The sequence below is a fragment of the Hypomesus nipponensis genome, chromosome 17 (genome assembly GCF_054491055.1).
Source record: "Hypomesus nipponensis isolate SF chromosome 17, ASM5449105v1, whole genome shotgun sequence".
NCBI classification, from domain to species: Eukaryota; Metazoa; Chordata; class Actinopteri; order Osmeriformes; family Osmeridae; genus Hypomesus; species Hypomesus nipponensis.
Genome location: NC_140377.1, coordinates 22,850,782 through 22,875,000, shown reverse-complemented (window position 1 = coordinate 22,875,000; position 24,219 = coordinate 22,850,782). Strand labels below are relative to the sequence as shown.

The 24,219-nt window shown below is 50.2% G+C and overlaps 2 protein-coding genes, 1 long non-coding RNA gene and 3 other non-coding genes across 7 annotated transcripts in view; 2 read left to right on the top strand and 4 right to left on the bottom strand.

Annotated features, from left to right (window-relative positions):
- shank1 (SH3 and multiple ankyrin repeat domains 1) overlaps positions 1-2,667 on the top strand; it is a 45,084-nt gene extending 42,417 nt beyond the window's left edge. The window contains exons 25-27 of the mRNA XM_084677676.1: positions 1-615; positions 1,346-2,233; positions 2,580-2,667. The exon at positions 1-615 is cut by the window's left edge and continues 2,704 nt beyond it. Of these exons, the coding sequence (XP_084533802.1) occupies positions 1-615; positions 1,346-2,233; positions 2,580-2,667 (1,591 nt within the window). The remainder of the gene's footprint in view (positions 616-1,345; positions 2,234-2,579) is intronic.
- Positions 2,668-6,726: 4,059 nt separating this feature from the next.
- LOC146254136 (uncharacterized) lies at positions 6,727-8,027 on the bottom strand. The gene is made up of 4 exons (XR_014731748.1): positions 7,939-8,027; positions 7,441-7,486; positions 7,094-7,133; positions 6,727-6,885 (listed from the first exon to the last, which is right to left on the bottom strand). It is a non-coding gene; the product is annotated as an uncharacterized LOC146254136 (long non-coding RNA).
- Positions 6,984-7,070, bottom strand: LOC146254139 (small nucleolar RNA SNORD88). The gene has a single exon (XR_014731978.1). It is a non-coding gene; the product is annotated as a small nucleolar RNA SNORD88 (small nucleolar RNA).
- LOC146254138 (small nucleolar RNA SNORD88) lies at positions 7,198-7,289 on the bottom strand. The gene has a single exon (XR_014731976.1). It is a non-coding gene; the product is annotated as a small nucleolar RNA SNORD88 (small nucleolar RNA).
- LOC146254137 (small nucleolar RNA SNORD88) lies at positions 7,593-7,681 on the bottom strand. Its single transcript, XR_014731977.1, has one exon. It is a non-coding gene; the product is annotated as a small nucleolar RNA SNORD88 (small nucleolar RNA).
- Positions 8,028-9,094: 1,067 nt separating the features above from the next.
- LOC146254135 (protein kinase C and casein kinase substrate in neurons protein 3) lies at positions 9,095-21,119 on the top strand. Of its 2 annotated transcripts, none has more exons than XM_084677474.1 (10): positions 9,095-9,346; positions 13,379-13,443; positions 17,434-17,590; positions 17,889-18,124; positions 18,393-18,548; positions 18,691-18,866; positions 19,063-19,183; positions 19,277-19,365; positions 19,986-20,065; positions 20,202-21,119. In XM_084677474.1, the coding sequence occupies exons 2-10, from the start codon at positions 13,387-13,389 to the stop codon at positions 20,309-20,311; spliced, it is 1,182 nt and encodes a 393-aa protein (XP_084533600.1). In that variant the 5' UTR covers positions 9,095-9,346; positions 13,379-13,386; the 3' UTR covers positions 20,312-21,119. The 2 variants fall into 2 exon arrangements, with proteins under 2 accessions (XP_084533600.1, XP_084533598.1); XM_084677472.1 differs by lacking the exon at positions 9,095-9,346 and adding an exon at positions 9,602-9,834.
- Positions 21,120-24,219: the final 3,100 nt, after the last annotated feature.

Sequence of the window (24,219 nt, the reverse complement as noted above, 5' to 3'; positions counted from 1 at the left end):
GGAGCTGGACAGCCGCAGCAGCAGCGACCACCACCTGGACCGCATCCTGGCTCTGAGCGGGGCCGGGGCCGGGGCCCGGCAGGACAGAGGGGGAGGAGGGGGAGGAGAGAGGACAGGGGGAGATCTCCTGGAGTCGTACATGAGCTACCTGGACGGACAGACGTTTGAGATGCACAACGCCACCGCCTCCACGTACCCCAAGAGCCAGCGCTTCAGGGAGGGCGGCCGACAGACAGACCTCCGCAGGCAGACCAGCACCGCCCCGCCCTCCTTCCTCTCCCACAGGAACAGGGAGGAGGACGAGGAGGAGGACGAGGAAGAACAGGAGGAGCACGAGGAGGAGGGAGGAAGGGACGGCTACAGAATGAGAGACAGCCAGAACTTGGGGCGGCCCGCCTCCCCCTACTTGGAGCGCCCGCGCACCCCTGAGGTGAAGCCTCTGTGGGGGGACAGCCAGGGGGGTAGCGAGGGAGGGGGGCAGGCCTACCTGGAGGGGAGGAAGGTCTACCCTCCCGTCTCCAGCATGAAGCCCAGCATCATCACCGAGCTCAACAGCAAGCTGCAGCAGAGAGGGAAGGAGAACTGGAGCGGCCAACGGCCCCTGGGCAGACACAGGTACACAGCCAAACATGCGGCCTGGGGTTGACATGCTTCCTTGTGTTTATCAGTAGGACTGCTGTAGCGCCACGCTTGTGTCGGTTTTGTACTCGTCGATGATGTTCAGCCCTTGTGCTTGTTTCACCTGTGTGTGAAAGGAGTGGAGGTGTGAATGGAGTGGTTATGAATGTGCCACTCGTTCGATAGCGGCAGTGTGCTGTGTGGTCATGGTGTGCTGCTACGCTGTGTGAACTTGTTTGATATCTTCTGCTTCTCCTCCATCCCACGTCTGTCTGTCGTCCGTCTGTCGTCCGTCTGTCGTCCGTCTGTCGTCCGGCAGAAACAGGTAATGCCTCTTCTCTCTCTGGTCTCTCCATCTCTCCATCTCCACCATCCGTCACACCAAACATAAAACATGGACACTGGGGGGAGGGAGGGGGGGGTCCCACAGTAAGAGAGGAAAAGGGGTCCAGTTTGAACTCTACTCATCATAAAGACTGCAGATTTACTCCCTCTCTCGCGTAATATCCTGGAATTGTTAACTGTGCGATATCTATCATCTTAACTGATCCATTATCTCAGAACTGCCAACAGCTGGTAAATTGTGGGTGGAAATGTTTGATGAAGAGCTTCTCAGTGTGAAAGGTGTGTGTGTATACAGTCAGACAGACTCTCAGTGTGCAGGGTGTGTGTAGAGTCAAACAGCCTCTCGTCTCCTGGAGATATAACTGCCTGGTCTCCTCCGCAGGTTCTCTGAAGACTCCACATCTGCCCTGAGTCCTCCCTCCGCTCGCTCCCAGTCCCCCTCCCCTGTGTCCCACTCCCAGCCTGCCCTCTCCCCCTCCCCCACCCCCATCTCCCAGTACCCCAACTGGACCCGCTCCCCGTCCCCCCAGCCCCCCGTGGCCCCCCAGCCCCCCTGCTCCCACTCGCCCCTGTCTCCCTCCTACTCTCCCTACCCCACCTCCCCCAAACACCGCCCGGTCTACCGCACCAAAGCCCTTGAGTTCCAGTTCATCCCCAGCCGGGAGTCCAGGAAGGCCGAGTCGCACCACCTCCAGCGTCGAAGGGCCCCCAGCCCCCTCATCTCCCCCTCGGAGAGGCCCAAGGTGGGCCCCCCTCGCCCCTCGTCCCTGCCTCTCCTGCCCACCACACCCTTCTACAGCAGCCTGTACGAGCTCCGCGGCTCCATCACCCCTCCGTCCCCCGCCAATCCCTTGGGGGACCCCTACTTCTCCCCTTCCCCTCCCCTCTTCGCCCCCTCGGGCGCCCCTCCTCCCCCCAGCTCCTCTCTGGTGGTTTCCCGCTCCCTCTCCCCCACCCACTTCCTGTCCGGGACGTCCCCCCCGCCCCTCCACCCCCTCCCCCCCCCCACCTGCCTGAGCTACCCCCACCTCCCTCCCCCGTCGCCCACCAAGCCCTTTGCCTCCAAGCCACTGCCCTACTGGACCAAATACGACGTGGCTGATTGGCTGGGCTACCTGAACCTGGGGGAGCACAGGGAGCGTTTCCTGGACAACGAGATCGACGGCACACACCTGCCCTCGCTCACCAAAGACGACTACCTGGACCTGGGTGTGACCAGAGTGGGCCACCGCATGAACATTGAGCGCGCCCTGCGGAGGGTGCTGGACAGGTAGGAGCACCCTCGCCGACCCCCGACGGCCCCAAACCTAAACCCCTCCCCCCTCGTGTTTCTGCCCCTGTCATGGTCCCACTCCCTGAACGCATGACCCTCAGGCAGCATGAACGCTGAGGCTGACCTGGTGGCCTCCGTGATTGGCTCCCGCGCTGAACGTTCACGCCGTGATTGGCTCCCGCGCTGAACGTTCACGCCGTGATTGGCTCCCGTTCTGAACGTTCACGCCGTGATTGGCTCCCGTTCTGAACGTTCACGCTGTGATTGGCTCCCGTTCTGAACGTTCACGCCGTGATTGGCTCCCGTTCTGAATGTTCTGTCTCCGCTCTTGTTTTATCCCAAGGGTCTCTAGCAGCCCCTTCCCCATCTCCGCCCTGTCACCCCGGAACGGACGGATAGAGAGAAGGAGGGAGGACGAGAGCCGCAGCTGAAGAGGCAGAGAGAGAGAGAGAGAGAGAGAGAGAGAGAGAGAGAGAGAGAGAGAGAGAGAGAGAGAGAGAGAGAGAGAGAAGGAGAGAGAGAGAGAGAGGGGGGGAGATGGAGTCATTGAGGGAGGAAGACACAACTGCTGCTATCCTGTGGTGACTTCACACAACAAATGAGGAAGAGACTTTCTGGGGGTGGGAGGGGAAGGAGGGGGAACATCACTTGGGAGACGGGAGCAGGGGGGTGGAGAGGTGAACAGGGGGGTGGAGAGGTGAACAGGGGGGTGGAGAGGTGAACAGGGGGGTGGAGAGGTGAACAGGGGGGTGGAGAGATGAGCAGGGGGGTGGAGAGGTGAACAGGGGGTGGAGAGGTGAACAGGGGGTGGAGAGGTGAACAGGGGGTGGAGAGATGAGCAGGGGGGTGGAGAGGTGAACAGGGGGTGGAGAGGTGAACAGGGGGTGGAGAGGTGAACAGGGGGTGGAGAGGTGAACAGGGGGGTGGAGAGGTGAACAGGGGGGTGGAGAGGTGAACAGGGGGGTGGAGAGGTGAACAGGGGGGTGGAGAGGTGAACAGGGGGTGGAGAGGTGAACAGGGGGGTGGAGAGGTGAACAGGGGGGTGGAGAGGTGAACAGGGGGGTGGAGAGGTGAACAGGGGGTGGAGAGGTGAACAGGGGGGTGAAGGGCTGATGATCCATGGAAACACCTCTTGGGACACACACAAACCCACCACACACATACACACACCCTCCACATACACACACACACACAACCCCACCCACTCACACACATGCACGCACACACATAAGCACACACACAATATTACTCTTCCCTGCAAACAGTACACACTATGAAAACAGACAGTAGAGACTGAGGCAAAACATATTATACTGACAGCAAAAAAGTGTGAAAACTGAGCCAAATAAGTTAAGACCTACCATCTGAAGAAGATTGTTGCTTTATTCAGCTGGGCAGCTTTCCATGTTGCTGAGTCATGAGGAGAATAGTTCTTGTTAACGCTTGTTTTTGTTCTTTTTCTAGAAGCCATCTTGTTTGAGTTCTCCCTCCTGGGGAGAGGGGGGGCGGAGGGAGGGAGGGAGGGAGGAGGAGGAGAGAGAGGAGGGGAGGAGGAGGGGAGGAGGAGGGTGAGGGGGGTTGTGTTTCAGGAGGAGAGTGGGGCTTCCCTCCTGCTAGCTGAATACAATCATGGTCAAAACTGTGTGAAAAGACAGATGAGATGGGACGGATCGTTAAAAGAAGGTTGAGTAGGGAATGGTGCGTGTTGAGTCTCTGAATCATCATGGTGCACAGCCCACCTGATTGGTGGATCTCTTGTAAGAGATCTTACAGGGAGGAGTCTCTCTATCATCACTGGTGGATCTGTAAGAGATCTTACAGAGAGGGCTCTTTCTCTGAGTACAGGGCCAGTGTGGGTGACTGTGCTTGTGTGATTTGACCTCCCTGCTGAGTAGATGCTGCTCCCACTGTGGCCTGGTCAACAGGACCTTCAGCATTGTCTTTTTCTCGAGCTTCTTGATCATCTCAAATCTTATAATGGCATACCTGTATATACAGACTGGTCACTGTATTACACATCTGTAGCAAAAATAAGTGCCCAGACCAACAGCATAGAAAATTAAAACTCACATATACACACACACACACACACACACACAGCAACACACACAAACATATCGCTATGGAAACACCAGTGCGCACACATGCACTCATGCATACACACAAGCATCGGTCTGTTTGTGTTAGAATCAATGGGACACCTTAAATATACAGTATACACTATGTTTGGATCCTAGACTTAACAGTACACAAAAGAGGACTTTCGGTCGTCAAGGAAACATGTTACACGTCACTGAAAACAGAACTCCTCTGAAGATTTAATCAATTTACTCTGAAAGACTTCCTGGGTATTGAAGCAACTGTTCAACAGCTGTCCTAATGTTCTCTGTCCGAACGAGAGACAGAAAAGGAGAGGGGAGGGGGGAGGGGGGAGGGAAGGAGGACAAACTGCCAAATCTCTCTCTTCCCCAACCAACCCCCCCCCCATCTCCTTCCACAAACTGTACTCTCTCTACAGAACCTTCTGAGGACGTGAGGGACTAACGCCCAAATCACTGCGACTGGAGAGATATGCTAACATCCGTTTTAATACTGATTGTTCTTACAACAATTTTTAAACTTTGGGTCTGGAATTCAGATATTGATAAGAGAAGAATTGTTACCATTATCATTAGTATCGTCGTCCTTATTGTTATTACTGCATCTGCTAGGAGCTGTAGTTCCCCGCTCGGCCTCCCCTGGTGAGATGGCGCTGTTGAGCATGTTATTGTTTCATCAACGCAATCCATTAGTGCTGTCATGTGCAAATAACCCATATTCATAGCTTTACATGATCTTATCAAGTTAAAAATACGGAAGGACACCGTCTTATCTGTCACAATATAAAATGGAATCACACAATATTTAATCAAAAATAACCAGTGCAGAAGGATGGTACTGTAGCTTGAAGCTGACTAGTTTAAGGCAGTTGAATGTCCTTGCAAGGGACATGGTCTTCAAAGTCAAAGTGTGTTTTTATGAGTTAAATAGTTTGCTAGATGTCATAGATGGCATGCTTCTTGTGAAGTGGAGATATAGAGCAAATACTGTTTATTTCTACTTCTGTGGTGATTGTGAAACATCAAAATCATGAGATGCGATTTATAAAAGTTTCCTTTTCTGAGAGAACAGATGTGTTGTATCTCGTCAGTGTGCAGGAATATCTCACTGTTGTCCACTCACCATCTCTTGGAACTGTTTAAGAACTGTGAACATCAAAATAATCATGCTCCTTACACACATGGCACTTTACATTATGCAGGAACTGAAAGGTAACTTGATTGGGGAGAAGGCCGAGTCAATTGCTTTGGGAAAATCTCTGTATTCTTGTATCACATTCATGCCAAAACTTTTAGTTTCCAAGACATGGATTAAACCTAGTCCTTGACTAGAACCCTTTTCAGTCAAGATCTTCATTGAAGTTTTCTTACTTTAGGACTTGGCTTAATCCATGTCTGGGGAACTAGGCCGAGAAGTTTCCATGATTCCTAAAGGGAAACTGCTTCACTGTCCCCTAGTCCTACTACTGTTACTGAACTCAAATATAAGGGCTCTTCCATGACCTCCCCCCCCCCCCCCCGCTCTCTCTCTCTCCTTCCCTCCTCTCTCATCTGGGAGTCCTGAAGCATGTCTCATGTCTTGGTTCACATCGCATGAACGCTGTCACCGTGTCACCACTCTCGTCTTCTTTCGACAGCGTGAAAGTGGGGACAGATCAGAATGCTGTACGTTCACACTGACAGCTTCCTCTGCAGATTCAGTGGTTTCCACATCCGCCAGGACCATAACTACACTTATGCAAGTGATATAGCAATAAGGACGATGACAATAATGCTCATCCTAATTATGGTTTAAGATGTGTGTACAAAAAAAAAACTAAAGTTCTAAAGAATCTCTGTCTTCCAAATAATGTTTATCATGAAAAAGGTAAAATTTAGGTTATTTAGCTGAAGTGCTTTCTATACAGCCCTTTTCATTCCCCACCCTCTGATTTCCTTCCAACACGACAGTGTGTGTGTCACGTGTTTTACTATCACAACCTCAGACAGCAGCAGCAATGTGCCAACAGGCCACATGTTTATACAGCTCATCCTCAGTGCATTAGTTATCCATGTTCATCTAAAGGCTTCATCAGCTCTCCTGGTTGGACCCCAGTTTATTTGAGTGGATAAATGTGCAAGACTGTTTCCCTTCTCAGCCGCGTCTTGTGTGATTGAGACATGCGTGGTTCTGGAGAAGGTACCGCTCTGAAGGAATTGGTCTGGCTGTATAGAAAGCATCTTGTTTACGTTTAAGAGATCTTTTAAAAATGAAAATATGAACAGATGAGCTTACTGACAGAATATATATGTTATATACATATACGCACATTCATATAAATATGAATTTCAAATGTTTTAAGAGATGAATAATAAATTGTTAGAATTATAATAAAGATGCAGAAATACAAGTCAGTTGTGTCACATTTATTTCATTTTCAAAGACAAATCTCAAAGTGTACATAGTTTGACCAGTCATAGGACATCATGTGTTGTGCATCAACGTCTCTAAAGCAAGGCCAGCTTCTAGACCACGTGGCTGTTTCACTCCCGGAACACCACATACCTTACCTGTAGAAGAAAAAAGAATATTCAACAACAAAAAAAAAAGATTCAGAGGAAGGAATTACATAAACCACCTCAGTTTTGATTTAAAACATGAAATGTTAAGTCTCCTCAGGTTCTGCCTTGTCAAGGGCACAGCGGCACTTAGTCTTCATGCCATCAGAGCCCAGTGCTGAACACCACAGGAGCAGCAGGTGGAAGCAGGTAAACTCACCTGATGAGAAAACAGCTGGACGACAGCTCCCACACCATCTCTGAAAGACAAAGGGGAGAGATGAACACAGCTGCGACCACAGCACCCAGACCCAGGCAAGGTAACCTCTCCTCAGACTCCGGCTTGTCAGGGCCAGAAGTGCACATTGTCGTCACGGTAATTCAGAGCCCAGTGCTGTACATCATTGATGGAGAGGTTCGGGAACTTTGATGCTAATAACTAATTTAGTCTGGTAAATAACATACTAGTTTAGTTGTACTCCTCAGAATAATTTGAAAGTTTACCACACAGACGTTTCTGATTGGTTTATAGCTACATCTAGTGGTTAATGGGGGTGATGTTCGTACCTGATCTGGTTTCCTGGCGAACTCTCGTTTGCTACAGCGGCAACATCTGAAAAGGGAAAACAAAGTCGAATCAATGGCATTCTCAATGCGTTATGAATTTCCTTCGCAATCCGATTCGGTAGACAGTCAGATTAGCATAGTGTTTAGATTAGCGTGTCCTCAGACTCCGGCTTGTCACGGCCAGAGATGCACTTTGTCGCCACAGTAATTCAGAGCCCAGTGCAGAACATCACGGGACTCAAGCACACAACGCGTCAATGATCATGGTTGCTATGTGTGACTTCAGAGGGGCTAGTTGGCTCGATTAATTCAGATTTAGACAGGACCGTAGCCATGGTTCAAGCCAGCTAGCTCGGCTAGCCAACTGGCTAGGTAACGAACTGAATAAATGCGATACTAAATAACGTTTTGTAGCGAGATTGATGAGAGCAAATCACAGCACCATTAGGTAAACAATAAGTACAGATACACTGAATTAATGACCGCAGTTCATTCTACCTTCAATAGGAATCTTCACTTGAAACACACTGGAAGTTGGACGCACACGTGTCCTGCCCGCCGTAGTTAAGGAAGAAAGGCCGTACAACAAAAATGGCCGATTTTATACGACAGTTTCTAAGCAGGACCCTACTGCTGTCTATAACGGTCGCCTTAACAAAAATATTTTTTTCTCCCACATATTTGGGTAATAATTAGAAACTTAACATTAAAAGAAAACTGTGTCCGCATTAACCAAGTCAATGCATACATTTAAGCTTGAAACTCTTTATGCATCCAATTGTATTTTTCCAAATGTCACCACCTTGTAATTTCAAGGGTGTTTGAATAATTTGTTTGGTCGTTGACATGACTCATGCAGCCTTCCTTGTTTTTAACGAGGTGGTGGCAGGCAGCACACAATACAGAGTCTGACTCACAGTTTCAGCTGTTTTATTCTGAAATGACATGTCCTGACAAGGGAACGAGGAATGTGCTCTTGAGTATAGCTCCCCTGTTCAAAGTTGCCAGGCTTCTCTGTCTCTCTCTGTCTCTCTGTCTCTCTCTCTCTCTGTCTCTCTCTGTCTCTCTGTCTCTCTCTCAAACACATACTCTTTTTTCCAAACCCCCCGTCCACTAACACATGCATGTCCACCGGATGTCGCAGCCAGCTGTGGCAGACCCCCTGGGGAGCGAGAGGGAGGGAGGGAGGGAGGGAGGGGGAGAAAGAGAGAGAGAGAGAGAGAGAAAAAGAGAGAGAGAGAGATACAGAGAGAGAGAGAGAGAGAGAGAGAAAGAGAGAGAGAAAGGAGAGAGAGAGAGGCTGGTGTTTCACTTATCTCAACCAAGGATTCATAGCGATTTTTTGGGGAGTTTTCAGTAAATAATATAAAATGACAGTATTCACAGATTGTTCATTACATTTTCATTATTTGCACACATTTTTATTGATGTTGGTGACTAGACCAAACACTTAAAGCCACAACAGTCATCTTCATTTCATTGAAAGTAGAAGCGACAGGAAGACAGGGAGGGAGGGAGAGAAAGAGAGAGGGAGAGGGGGAGATTGAGAGTGAGAGAGAGAGAGAGAGAGAGAGAGAGAGAGAGAGAGAGAGAGAGGGGAAGGGAGGGGAACTGTCCAGTGGTGAGGTGTGGGGCAAGAGAATTACTTTCCTGCAGCTGTTTTGGAGAGAGACAGAGAGCGGGGGAGAGCAGAGAAAGGAAATACAGACTCCTCTGGCTCTGAAAGTGGAGAGATAGAAAAGAGAACCAAGAGCTGAAGCACGGCAAAGTCCTGGAAAAGAAGGAGGCCGCAGGACTGTGACAGAGACGAGACGAGAGGAGAGAGAACAGAGGAGAGAGACCAAGAGAAGAGAGACGCAGAGAAAACCAAACCAAGCGCAGAGGGAGGACCAACAGTTGCTGAGAGGTAGTAAACTTGATTCTGTCCCAAGCTCTCTGTCTACGTGGAAGCTTCTACAGCTGGACTGAAACAAATCTATTCCTGTTGTATGCGTTCATGTGGCGCTATATATCTCCTCTAGGCGCGGGCTTATATGCTGAGTTATTTGTGACAGTCATATTGGGGACAGGGGGAGGAGAGAATGTGTTGCAGAGGGGGTGGGGGTACATAGCTGGGAGCAGTGGAGAAGGGGGGAGCAAGGGGGAGCAAGGGGGAGAAAGGGGGAGAAAGCCGGCAGTAAGGGTTTGAATCTGTTTTTCATCGATCGCTTTGAAAGTTATTTCAGAAAACTTTTTTTTCTGGGCGGAGGATCCTCTAGTGTCGTGTGCTCTGCTGTTTTGTTTCATCAGTTAGACAGTTTGGGGCTTTTCCTGATCTTTCTACGGGGCTTCTGTCACTGAAAACATCCATATTTGGAGGCTCAGATTGTTTCAAATCCGTGCCAGTTGAAGATGGTAAGTGATTCAAGTGTTGTACTCATCTTTGGTTTATATGATAACTTCTACAGTAACACTTTTCACTGGCTGGAAACAGGCATCTCTTGACCTCTGCTTTAGATTAGTACTATTGCTAGGATTGACTAAAGTTATTTCTGAGATCAAAGGTCAATCTTATGGAATGTGGGAAAATAACAGGGGGAATGAAGAACGTATATATCTAATGCTGTTAAATCAGGGAGAGGTACTGTCATCTCTCTACCTCTCTCTCTCTCTCTCTCTCTCTCTCTACCTCTCTCTCTCCCTCTCTCTCTCATTCTCTGTTCATCCTGTCGCTCCAGTCCTGGAGGGAGATGGGAGACCAGTGATGGGACAGGAAGTAGGAGTCAGAGGTTAACAAGGAAATGATTAATTATACTTCCTGCCCCCTGTAACGTGTAAGGAAACAGAGGACCCTCTCCTATCTTCTCACAGACAGCAAGACTGAGGAACGAGACAGAGAGAGAGAGACAGACAGAGAGAGAGACAAACAGACAGACAGACAGAGAGGGAGAGAGGGACAGAGAGAGAGAGACAGAAATAGAGACACAGAAAGAGAGAGACAGAGAGAGAGACAGAGAGAGAGACAGAGAGAGAGGGAGAGAGAGACAGAGAGAGACACCGAGAGAGAGGGAGAGAGAGAGAGAGTAAATGCGAGTAAATGCAAATGACATTCTACAGAAGTTCTGCATAGCACGTGATCACCCAAGAAAAGAGGCAAACAGAGGAGAGCTACTGAGCCGTGTCAGAGTCAGAGAGAGAGAGGGAGAGAGACAGAGAGACAGAGAGACAGAGAGAGACAGAGGGGTAGGCTGAGAGAGAGAGAGAGAGAGAGAGAGAGAGAGAGAGAGAGAGAGAGGGATGGAGCTAAAAGATGAGTGTGTGCTCTCCTCTTCTCCCCTGCGCTGGTCTCATGACACAGGAGGTTCTCCTCTCTCCTCCTCTCTCCTCTCTTCCTCTCCTCTCCTCCTTTGTCCTCTTTCCTCTCCTCTCTCCTCCTCTCTCCTCTCCTCCTCTCCTCTCCTCCTCTCTCCTCTCCTCTCCTCCTCTCCTCTCCTCCTCTATCCTCTCCTCCTCTCTCCTCCTCTCTCCTCTCCTCTCCTCCTCTATCCTCTCCTCCTCTCTCCTCTCCTCTCCTCTCTCCTCTCCTCTCCTCTCTCCTCCTCTCTCCTCTCCTCCTCTCTCCTCTCCTCTCCTCCTCTCTCCTCTCCTCCTCTCTCCTCTCCTCCTCTCAGCGCCCGAGGAGGGGTTTGCTGGTGAGCTTGTCTGGATCATGTGGGTCTCCCTGTCTGTGACGGCTCTTGTGTGTCCCAGAGCATGTGAGCCTAGCTCATGAATGTATGTCTGTTTTATTGCAGCAAATGTGTGTATGCATAAGTGTGTGTGGGAGTGTGTGTGTCCGTTTTCAAAGGGGCAAGACAAGCCCACCAGAAGGGAATCAGGGAGAGAGAGTAGAGATGGGGTCGACCTTTACCCCCTGTTTATTTTAGGGAAGGCTCATGTTTCAAGCTGGGAAGGGGCATTCCATCCTGGGTGAGAGCAGCACAGCAGAGCCTCTGGAGATCCTGTTTCACAACACCGTACTCTCTGCTGCTAATGCTGAGACAGTATCAGACTTCCAGCATCAAAAAGCAATCATCTGACAGGTCCAACATCCATCTAACCCACTCCTCAAACCCCTGTCCACACTCCAGAGCAGTGTTGGGTAGTAACGCGTTCCTCAGAAATACATTACTGGAATGATATTACTTTCCCCAGTAACGAGTAGTGTAAGGAATTACAATTTCCAAAACAGTAATTATATTACAGTTATTATTCCTAGTAACGTTGCGTTGCAAAAACCTTTTTGTCTAGGCCGTCTTAAGATCACGTTTACGCACAGGAGGTCAGGCCGGGCAGGTCATCTCAGATACTAACCAAAAGGCTGAACTGAGGATGGAGGATGGAGGAGAAGGAGAGAAGCATACTTTCCACCGCTGGAAGTATTGTCATTATTTTGAGTTTGTCTCAGTCAAAGATGCAAAGAACATTGTCGTCCGTTGTAAACTTTGTGCGGGTAGCAAAACACTTTCAACCGCGACAAATACAACATCTAACTTATTGAAGCATCTGATACGGCCTGTCTGACAAAAGGTTTGAGAAACTTCTGCTCATGAGATATAATCATTGTTTCACTTCTGAACTTTAGGACCATGCTTCATGTCACTGCAGAGATAACATGAAAAGTTCACACTGTGCCCCAAATTCTTTTTTTGTTGTTGCTCATAACAATGTTTGCAGTTATGGAGTTTGGCTAATTGTTGACTCCTCCTATAAGGTTAATTATTGTTCCAATAAAGTGGATCCAGTTTTAAAAGGAGCTGGCACTGGTACAGGGTGAATATCACTTTTTCAGAAGGAGGGGGTAGCAAAAGTAATATTGTAATGTAACGAATAATGTTACGTAATGTAAATAACTTTTGATACCACGTAATAAGTAAAGTAATTGTATTACTTTTTAAAGGAGTAATACGTAAAACTGAACTTATAACATTGCCTGAGTAACTTGCTCAACACAGCTACAGAGTGTCTAGACATGAGTGTCTAGATACTAGTGCGCTCCCTAGTTTAGCCAGTAGCTAAAAAACATTTAGTAAAACATTTTAGCTACTGTAGCTAAAACATTTTAGTTACTGTAGCTAAAACATTTTAGCTACATTATAATGTACTCAATTATGTCAGCTTGCTTGCTAGTCGTTATTGTTAACTCACGTAAATAATTGGTCGGTCATACTTGTTCCCTTTGCAGTTCTATGGGCGTATGTGAAGCCCTCTGTGACATGCTTGTGTGTAAAAAGGGCTATACAAATAAACGTTGATTTGATACTGTAATGTAACATGTCTTTCTCTGTTTCTAACAAAAATCTGCTAACGGGAGAGAACATCCGTGAGGTTATCTACCTCGTACCTGTTATCGGTCGATGGAAAAAAGCTCTTACAATTATCTTCACAATATGTGCGTACTGTTGATGGACACTTTGTCTTCTTTGATCGCTCAGATAGCCTACATTTAGCCGTGAAAGTGAACTGTTTTGCTCTGTGGTGTTGTTAAACATGCGTGATAACCGCAAATTACGTGAACGGATGTATTGGACGGCCGCAAAAATATTTGTGCCAATGTTGCAGATAAAACTCACTCCTACAAGTAGGCTATGTAACAGGCCACCCGCGTCAACAAATAGCTAGCTTTTCGTCGACGTAGCTGGTCGTGGTCGAGCTTGGGATGCCAGAGGTGGCAGGTTCGATCCCAGCAAAGGGCGAACATCGGCCAGGTGTACCTCTAATGGAGCAAGACTACGTCTGTTACATACAACTGGCACAACCGCTACAGTGGACAAAGTTGGGAATGGCAGCTCTAAACTACTCAGCTAATATTCACCACATCCCAGTAACATTATGGGCTGTAGCTGTGCTGGTTGCTAAGCGGTACAGGTCAGGAAGTGATCTCCAGAGTGTGACCAGGTTGTCTCATGCTGTGTTCCAGAGCCCAGGATGTCTCTCCCTCCAGAGAACAGCCCTGAAGACGCCCACAACCAGAGCTTCTGGATGGTAAGCCTGTGTGTGTGTGTGTGAGAGAGTGTGTGTGTGTGAGAGAGTGTGTGTGTGTGAGAGAGAGTGTGTGAGAGAGAGTGTGTGTGAGAGAGTGTGTGTGTGTGTGAGAGAGTGTGTGTGTGTGTGAGAGAGTGTGTGTGTGAGAGAGAGTGTGTGGGTGTTTGTGTAGGAGAGTTAGAGAAAGACAATAAGAGCAAGAGGTAAAAGGAAAGCAGTTAAGTAACCCACAGAGCCAAATGTTTGGAAGCCTTGTAGAGTCAGACTAAATAACACTGTGGTCCACATAACACTGTGTCTGCAAGGCCATTCTATCATGTGTTGTTAGAAAGGTTAGATTAGTCACTGTCTTTCTGGGAATGTTTTGAGACATTCATTCAGAACCCTGCCACAATATTAGTCATTTATTGAGCAGTTTATTGTGAATCATACACATATAAGTCCAATATTTACATGTCATCTATACATCATAAATGGATGTAGAATATAGAAGACTATATGGGTAAGTGCATCATAGTCATGAGCTATACCAGTAGTTCTTTGTGCAGATGCAGTCACAGTTCTAGAACTCTCCTACCCAAAGGCTCTGTGCAAACTGGCCCTTTAACGGTGCCTGTGTTCCCTGCCCCCCTGCCCCCCTGCCCCCTTGCTCTGTCATCATGGCAGGGCCCCTGTTGTGCTGGATGAACTTCCAGCTCAGTTCCTGTTTGATCCCTCCCCCTGGGCTGCCTGTCGCTGTGTTGCCCTGATGCGTCCTGGGAGCTGTGTTTAAGGAGGGTCGTCATCGCTATTGGAAGAACCGCTCCATTTACTAACAGCAGCGTATACACGAAGCCATGTCATGAATTACAGCCAGTGGGAGACCTTATATATCTATTCCTCAACGCTCTGTTTTCCATGTACTATAGGACATTGTCTCGGTGCAGTCTGGCAGCTGTATTGTTAGGTACAGCTTGCACATAAAATTAGATTTTCATTAGAGAACTGTGCCTGTTCCGTAGCCAGTATGTCTTTGTTGCTGTGATTGGCTGGATGCAGAGGCTCTGTAGTGGTGGGTTTGTCTTGGCCTCTGTGATTGGCTGGCTGCTGTCTTGCTGTGGCGCGATTGGCTTGAGGCAAGATTCCTCAGCTGTTTTCACTTAAGTCTCAGCCGTGTGAGGAGTCAGAACAAACCACAACAGAAGGAGAGAGACGGAGAGAGAGAGAGAGAGAGAGAGAGAGAGAGAGAGAGAGAGAGAGAGAGAGAGAGAGAGAGAGAGAGAGAGAGAGAGAGAGAGAGATGGGGAAAGAAGGTAACCTGACATAGAAACAGAAACTGGTTGGCAGCTAGCAAACGTCAGTGAGTGTGTGTGTGTGTGTGTGTGTTTATAACAGAGAGATAGAAACTGAGAGAGGGAAAGTGGGAGCCAGTGATAAACTGTCCAAGGAAGTCAGTTTGAAGAGTGCCTGGAACATTGTGGAGAGTTTTCCAGACTCCACATCTACAAACACATCACTTTCTCTGGAGAAGTCATCATAGTCAGTCCTCTCTCCTGTCTCTCGCAGACTGCCATTACAGTGTCTCCCTGTGTCTCCCTGTGTCTCCCTGTGTCTCCCTAAACAGAGATATGAAGGGTGACACAACATAGGGAGACCCAGGGAAACAGGGAGACACAGGGAGACACAGGGAGACACAGAGAGACACAGGGAGACACAGGGAGACACAGGGAGACACAGGGAGACAGGGAGACACAGGGAGACACAGGGAGACAGGGAGACACAGGGAGACAGGGAGACAGGGAGACACAGGGAGACACAGGGAGACAGGGAGACACAGGGAGACAGGGAGACAGGGAGACAGGGAGACACAGGGAGACACAGGGAGACAGGGAGACAGGGAGACACAGGGAGACACAGGGAGACAGGGAGACAGTGAGACAGGGAGACAGGGAGACACAGGGAGACAGGGAGACACAGGGAGACAGGGAGACACAGGGAGACACAGGGAGACAGGGAGACAGGGAGACAGGGAGACACAGGGAGACACAGGGAGACAGGGAGACAGGGAGACAGGGAGACAGGGAGACACAGGGAGACAGGGAGACACAGGGAGACACAGGGAGACAGGGAGACAGTGAGACAGGGAGACAGGGAGACACAGGGAGACAGGGAGACACAGGGAGACAGGGAGACACAGGGAGACACAGGGAGACACAGGGAGACAGGGAGACAGGGAGACAGGGAGACACAGGGAGACACAGGGAGACAGGGAGACAGGGAGACAGGGAGACACAGGGAGACAGGGAGACAGGGAGACAGGGAGACAGGGAGACACAGGGAGACAGGGAGACAGGGAGACACAGGGAGACACAGGGAGACAGGTCGACAGGGAGACAGGGAGACACAGGGAGACAGGGAGACACAGAGAGACACAGGGAGACAGGAAGACACAGAGAGACACAGGGAGACAGGTCGACAGGGAGACACAGAGAGACACAGGGAGACAGGGAGACAGTGAGACAGGGAGACAGGGAGACACAGGGAGACAGGGAGACACAGGGAGACAGGGAGACACAGGGAGACACAGGGAGACAGGGAGACAGGGAGACAGGGAGACACAGGGAGACACAGGGAGACAGGGAGACAGGGAGACAGGGAGACACAGGGAGACAGGGAGACACAGGGAGACAGGGAGACACAGGGAGACACAGGGAGACACAGGGAGACAGGGAGACAGTGAGACAGGGAGACAGGGAGACACAGGGAGACAGGGAGACACAGGGAGACAGGGAGACACAGGGAGACACAGGGAGACACAGGGAGACAGGGAGACAGGGAGACAGGGAGACACAGGGAGACACAGGGAGACAGGGAGACAGGGAGACAGGGAGACACAGGGAGACAGGGAGACAGGGAGACAGGGAGACAGGGAGACACAGGGAGACAGGGAGACAGGGAGACACAGGGAGACACAGGGAGACAGGTCGACAGGGAGACAGGGAGACACAGGGAGACAGGGAGACACAGAGAGACACAGGGAGACAGGAAGACACAGAGAGACACAGGGAGACAGGTCGACAGGGAGACACAGAGAGACACAGGGAGACAGGAAGACAGGGAGACACAGGGAGACAGGGAGACACAGGGAGACACAGGGAGACACAGGGAGACACAGGGAGACAGGGAGACAGGGAGACAGGGAGACACAGGGAGACAGGGAGACAGGGAGACACAGGGAGACACAGGGAGACACAGGGAGACACAGGGAGACACAGGGAGACAGGGAGACAGGAAGACAGGGAGACACAGGGAGACACAGGGAGACACAGAGAGACACAGGGAGACAGGGAGACACAGGGAGACACAGGGAGACACAGAGAGACACAGGGAGACAGGGAGACACAGGGAGACACAGGGAGACACAGGGAGACAGGGAGACAGGAAGACAGGGAGACAGGGAGACAGGGAGACACAGAGAGACAGGGAGACAGGGAGACACAGGGAGACACAGGGAGACAGGGAGACAGGGAGACACAGAGAGACACAGGGAGACACAGGGAGACAGGGAGACAGGGAGACAGGGAGACAGGGAGACACAGGGAGACACAGGGAGACACAGGGAGACAGGGAGACAGGGAGACAGGGAGACACAGAGAGACACAGGGAGACAGGATCCTTCAATGGAACATTCTGTAAAAAGTTGATTGTTTGTGGAAACATGTTATGGTTATTTTCTATGTTGTGGAATGTGAAACATCAGTTATCCTACTGTTAGTTAGTTAGATAGCCTAGTTAGTGTACAGATCAAATCAAAAGGTAATGCTCCACATCTAACTTCATACTGCTTCTCTCTCACTTTATCTTGCTCAATCTCTTTCTCTGTCTCTCTCTGTCTTGCTCAACCTATCTTTCTCTTTCACACCCTCTCTCTCTCTCTCTCTCTCTCTCTCTCTCTCTCTCTCTCTCTCTCACCCTCTCTCTCTCACCCTCCCCCCCTTGTCTGTCTCCAAGCCTGGGAACTACCACTCCACAGTGAAGAGGACGGAGGATGCCTTCCAGGCGTGTAACGACATTGTGGCGTGCTTCCAGGAGAGGGCGCGTGTGGAGAGACAGTACGCCCAGCAGCTCAGCGAGTGGAGCAGCAAGTGGAAGCCCCTGGTGGACACTAGTGAGTACTGCAGCCTCTCCACCAGCACTGCTGACTGAGATAACCTCTCTCTCTCTCTCTCTCTCTAGCTCTCTCTCTCTAGCTCTCTCTCTCTCTATCTATCTCTCTCTTTCTCTCTCTGATGATCTCTATGCACCCTAAATGCCTACCTGGACTGTGATGACATCATGATGGCTGCTATAGATGATCTTGAGAAAATTATTGTTTTGTTGTTGTTTGGTTACTTGTATGGTTGTCAATATGTTCTGTGCTGTACCACCAATGGCCTCTTCCCTAAGTGTGAGTGGGTGTGTTCCAGGCCCCCTGTATGGCTCTCTGCTGAAGGCGTGGCAGTGCTTCCTGTCGTCAGCAGACCGTCTGGCCGCGCTACACTCCTCCGTGTGCCGGTCGCTGGTCTCAGAGGACGGAGACCGCGTCCGGACGTGGCAGAAGGAATCCTTCCACAAGAAGATCTTCGGGGGCTTCAAGGAGTCCCAGGACTTTGACACAGGCTTCTCCCGTGCTCAGAAGCCTTGGGCCAAGCGACTGAAGAAGGTTAGGATCAAGCAGATGACTGCATGTCTTCATAAACACTCTGGAACACCTCTTAGTTTCAAGATCCCGTCTTATGCTGACAGTGTTCCTGGGTCTCTGTCACGTGACAGTGTTCCTGGGTCTCTGTCATGTGACAGTGTTCCTGGGTCTCTGTCACGTGACAGTGTTCCTGGGTCTCTGTCATGTGACAGTGTTCCTGGGTCTCTGTCACGTGACAGTGTTCCTGGGTCTCTGTCATGTGACAGTGTTCCTGTGTGTGTGTGTGCAGCTGGACAAGGCTAGGAGTGCGTACCACAAGGTCAGCCGGAAGGAGTTTGCAGCCATGGAGCGGGAGACGCACGCTAAAGGCAACCCTGACGTGGCCATTGAGAAGCAGAGGAGGGTCCAGGAGGAGCGCGAGCTGGTGAGCCAGGAGGCACACAAGGTGAGAGACACAAGCTGTGAGAGAGCCCCATTATTACAGCTGGTGAGTGTGTGCTTGGGTGTTCATGGGTGTGGCTGTGTTTGGGTGTGGCTGTGTTTGGGTGTGTGTGTATTAACCCTAGTTAAACCTGAACATGCTCCAGGTGCGCGGGCGGTACGAGAAGGTTCTGGAGGAAGTGACTCGCTACGCTCCTAGATACATGGAGGAGATGGAATGCATCTTCGACCAATCACAGGAGGACGAGAGGAAGAGGATCGCCTTCCTCAAAGAAGCCTTCCTCTCCATTCACAGACACCTGGACGTCACCAACAACGAGAGGTCTCCTCCTCTCTCTCCTTCTCTCTCTCCCTCTCTCTCTTTCCTTATCTCTCTCCTCTCTCCTCCCCTCTCTCCTCCTCTCTTTCCTTCTCTCTCTCCTTCTTTCTCTCCTCCTCTGTCTCCTTCTTAATGCTGTGTGGTGTCTCTCTCTCCCTGTTTCCTCTCTCATGTTGTGTGGTGTCTCTCTCTCCCTCAGTGTGAAGGCAGTGTATAACGAGCTCCACTCCTGCCTGATGGCCATCGACGAGCAGGAGGACCTGCGCTGGTGGAGGCACACCCAGGGCCCGGGCATGCCCACCGACTGGCCTCAGTTTCAGGTACACACACACACACACACACACACTCACACACACACACACACACACGCAGTGAGACGCCGCGGCCGCCCGGCTCACTCTCTCCTCTTTCAGGAGTGGAAGCCGGAGAAGAAGAGCAAGAAGGGGAAGAAGTTGGTGGAGGAGAAGAAGGCTGTGGAGGAGAAAGGCTCCATCGAGAGGAGGTGAGCTTCCATCTGCAGGGCTCTTTCTTTGTGGACGTGAGTTACTGAACTGATAAACTGGCTTTCTCTCACTCAGCAGTAGTACATTTAGTCATTTAGCAGACGCTCTTATCCAGAACGACTTACAGTAAGTACAGGGACATTCCCCCCGAGGCAAGTAGGGTGAAGTGCCTTGCCCAAGGACACAATGTCATTTGACACTTCAGATTACTAGCCCGATTCCCCACCGCTCAGCCACCTGACTCCCCTAGTAGTAGTAGTAGTGTGTCATACACCTTTCAGAAACTGGTGATACAAACACTGTCCTCTCTGGTGTCTCTCTGGTATGCATTATAAACCTGTTACTGTAAATGTCTCTCTATCCCTCTTTAAATCTCCCTCCCCCCTCTCTCTCTCTCTCTCTCTCTCTCTCTCTCTCTCTCTCTCTCTCTCTCTCTCTCTCTCTCTCTCTCTCTCTGTCTGTCTCCCCCTCTCTCTCCCCCTCTCGCTCTTTCCCCTCTCTCTCTGCTTCTCTCTCTCTGTCTCTCTCTTTCTTTCTTTCTCTCTCTCTCTCTCTGTCTCCCTCCCCCCGCTCTCTCTCTCTCTCTCTCTCTCTCTCTCTCTCTATCTCTCTCTGTCAGTGTGATGATTGGAGGAGTGAGGGTTAGAGCTCTCTATGACTACGTCGGCCAGGAGACGGACGAGCTGTCGTTTAAAGCAGGTAAAGTGTTTTTGCAGTGTTGCAAGTGTTTTGCAGTGCTGCGAGTGTTTTGCAGTGTTCTGGGTGTTTTGCAGTGTTGGGAGTGTTTTGCAGTGTTCTGAACGTTCCCTCATGCATCCCTCCTTGTGTGATTCAGGCGAGGAGTTTCTGAAGACTGAGGATGAGGATGACCAGGGCTGGTGTCGGGGGGTGATGGACGCAGGGAGAGAGGGCCTCTACCCAGCCAACTACGTACAAGTCGTGTAACTAGAGAAGGTCTCTGCAGAAGTAGCTAGATTTGTAATGGAAACATGAAAGAACCTTTTTTGGGGGGGGAGAAACATTTAGTTTGAGACTGTTTGACCAGCTGGTGTAGCAGGTTCAAACACACAACCACGCTGTTCACAGGTAGCTTTCATCCAAAGATCTGATTGTTTGGGAGTAGGTGACGACTCTTAACAGATAGACCTGCATATCCAGGAGTAAACATCCAGGGTTAGTAAATGTTTAGAAGATGCGGACAAACATGTAATGTATTTGCAGTGGTCTCCTGTATGACACATTACACTTCATGTGAAACAAGATAGATATGATCACATGCTGGAATCTCAAGGTAACCTTGAGCAGTTATCACGGTACTGATATTGCGGTTTGGTGTTCCTCTTCATAAAGCCATTTCTGTTCCGCGTCAGACGCATGCCTAGCTGCTACTGCCCGTGTGGCTGTGCATGTTCCCAGGAAGCAGTGAAGGATGAGGAAGCAGTGGAAGGTATTTACACGTGTATCCATCAGTGCTGTGTGTGTGTTGTGAGGAGAGAGGGTGGCGGTCACAAGGTCACACTTCTTCATGTTAAATGTGTTTCTGTGTGCAGATCTCATCTGTCTGGCTTCTTATAACTGTTTTCTTGAGGTACTTCTTAGCTTTTTCACACTTGTATGTAAGTATGTATGTATTCTCTAAATGTTTTCGTCACATCATGTTACGTTGTTTCTTAAAGGCTCGCGTTGCTGTATGAGTCAGCAGTGTCTTGGTAAAGAGCTGAATTCAGTTTAATAAAAGATTTTCAAAACAAAATTGTAATTCTGTGTATGGTTTTAGAGTTAAAATGTGTCTACTGTATATACTGTGTGTGTATGTACTGGATACACTGTGTGTGTACTGTTTGTGTGTGTGTGTGTGTGTACTGTGTGTGTGAACAGCAGTCCACAGTATCATGTGCCATTCCCAGGGTGTGTGAACAGCAGTCCACAGTATCATGTGCCATTCCCAGGGTGTGTGACTGGGCCCTGCAGCCTGTGTGTGTTGACATTGTCACATCAGTGAAGCTGTCAGTTTGAGTGGCAGACACACACACACACACACACATGCTTGGTATTTGAGAGTAAAGCATTCTGCTCTGCTACATGCAGGTCAACCTCTTCTCTTTCTCATCCCTGAGTCAAACTGAGAGAGAGAGAGAGAGAGAGAGAGAGAGAGAGAGAGAGAGAGAGAGAGAGAGAGAGAGAGAGAGAGAGAGAGAGAGAGAGAGAGAGAGAGAGAGAGAGAGAGAGAGAGAGAGAGAGAGAGAGGGGCGTTTCACAGGGACTCACGGACACCATTCACAGTCTGCCATCCAGTCACGGCAGTAACAGCTACACTGCTGTAGTTCCTGAGGCAGCCTTCTCTCTCACGGAAATCAGCCGTGCTTCACCAGCACACTGCCTGGAGAGTGGGATTCAGAGAGCTTTCCCTACTAGTCTGTAGGATCATGCATAGTGCTCTGTACTGTAACGATGGCAGTCCAATGTGGAAGCTTTCTCCTGGTTTCACGGTGGGACTGTGCACTCCAGCAGAGCCTGAGACAGAGATGGTTCACCTTGCTGCCGCTGGGTTTGGGATCCCTGGGGAACTCTTCTCATCTAATTAGCTCATTGCAAGGTCCTAAGGTGTCCAATCACAGCCCGGCATAGTCTCTGAATGTCTCACATAACAATTAACATGTACTTGTTTGTTATAGTAATTATGATTGGGAACGTGCTTCTCTAATGGGCTCTGGACATGTTAGAATGACGACTGAGTGGTCCCTCATGGGGACATGGGGACATCCAGCCCTGGAGGTACATCCCTGCTCTGGAGGTCCATCCTGCCCTGGAGGTCCATCCCAGCCCTGGAGGTCCATCCCTGCCTGCTCTGGAGGTCCATCCTGCCCTGGAGGTCCATCCCAGCCCTGGAGGTCCATCCCTGCCTGCTCTGGAGGTCCATCCTGCCCTGTAGGTCCATCCTGCCTTGGAGGTCCATCCCAGCCCTGGAGGTCAATCCCAGCCCTGGAGGTCCATCCTGCCCTGGAGGTCCATCCTGCCCTGGAGGTCCATCCTGCCTTGGAGGTCCATCCCAGCCCTGGAGGTCCATCCTGCCCTGGAGGTCCATCCTGCCTTGGAGGTCCATCCCAGCCCTGGAGGTCCATCCTGCCCTGGAGGTCCATCCTTCCCTGGAGGTCCATCCTGCCCTGGAGGTACATCCCTGCTCTGGAGGTTCATCCTGCCGTTGAGGTCCATCCTGCCCTGGAGGTCCATCCTGCCCTGGAGGTTCATCCCTGCCCTGGAGGTCCATCCTTCCCTGGAGGTCCATCCTGCCCTGGAGGTACATCCCTGCTCTGGAGGTTCATCCTGCCGTTGAGGTCCATCCTGCCCTGGAGGTCCATCCTGCCCTGGAGGTTCATCCCTGCCCTGGAGGTCCATCCTCCTATGGAGGTCTATTTTCCTGCAGTAGTGAACGTAGGTTACGGCTCGACATTAAATTATAACAAGAAGAAGAAGAGGAAGGGATGTAGCTTGTTTCATAACAAGATGGACGACAATCAGAGTGTAAGTAGCTAATTTGAATCACGTATATATAAAACAAATCTGGTGTCTTGAATTGGACAATAAAGTTAATGTTAGCTAGCTAACTTCAACTTTGCTGTCAAAAATCATTTCACAACACCGGAGTGTTTTTATACATAACCATGCTAAATGAATTAATGTAACCACAATGTAACCGTGATTCACATTAGCTACTTTTACCTAAGAGCTACACTGATTACCGAACATACAACTGTTAACAAGATGAAGACAGAGAGTATTGTTTATGGGGAATACTGCTCTGGTCGCACTCTTTTTGGTCTTTTGGTGGTCGCAAAAATCTAGAAATCCTTCGAAATGTTGCTCTCAAGAGTGGTTGATGGAATGATGAAGAGTTGGATGGAGGGGTTCAGGTGTGTCTCAGGAGTGGTTGATGGAATGATGAAGAGTTGGATGGAGGGTTCAGGTGTGTTTGATGTAGGGGTGGATGTGATACTGTGATTATTATTGTATGTATATTTTAAATATATCCATATGTGAATAATCAAATTCCCCAGTTTTCCTTGTTCCTTGCCTCTTTAAACAACTCAAATAGCTTCTTGTTGCGATCTAGTGACACATACTCAATAGTATATTTTATCATCCAGTTCGCTAGGTGGCGCTCTCAGATAAAACGAGGGTCCTAGAACTGCGGTCCTGAAACTGCAGCTCTCTGGCTCTCCTGCTCTGCAGGTACATGCAAGGGTGAGGCTGTGCTGAACACCAGAGCCCTGGAATCAGTCTGAGAGTCAGCCAGCAGACGGCGCTGTGGGATCACGCTGCCAGAGGCCTGTCAGGGGAGACTTCCAGAAGCGGGCTGGGGGGCAGGGGGGCAGGGGGCTGGGGGGCAGGGGCAGGGGGGCAGGGGGGCTGGGGGCAGGGGCAGGGGGGCAGGGGGGCTGGGGAGCAGGGGCTGGGGGGCAGGGGGGCTGGGGGGCAGGGGGGCCAGGGGATGGGGGGCTGGGGGGCCGGGGGGCTGGGGGGCTGGGGGGCAGGGGATGGGGGGCTCCTGCTTACTGGGAACATGCCGTTATTCCATCTCTCATGTTGTGACAGGAACAACTTCGGGTTGCCATGGAGAGAGCTCGTGAAAAGGCCATAATTAAGATCACTGGCCATCCTGCTGGTGTCTAGAACACGTCTCCAGACTGGGATATTAATGAGGAAACACTCTGCGTGTCCTTGAAGGCAAAGTAACAAATGTTTCTATGATGTCTTTGCTACATGGATGTTGTTTTACAGTGTGGCGTGGGGAGCATTTGTTTTGAGGCACGGGGCGCCCTGCCACAGAATGTGTGTGCATTTACATTACATTA

What these genes read in the sequence shown, in the direction of transcription:
- LOC146254135 (XM_084677474.1), top strand. Translation starts at nt 13,387, where the DNA reads ATGTCTCTCCCTCCAGAGAACAGCCCTGAAGACGCCCACAACCAGAGC. An exon ending in GACGTCACCAACAACGAGAG is followed by an intron (nt 18,867 to 19,062) that starts GTCTCCTCCTCT and finishes TCTCTCCCTCAG; the next exon opens with TGTGAAGGCAGTGTATAACG. An exon ending in AAAGGCTCCATCGAGAGGAG is followed by an intron (nt 19,366 to 19,985) that starts GTGAGCTTCCAT and finishes TCTCTCTGTCAG; the next exon opens with TGTGATGATTGGAGGAGTGA.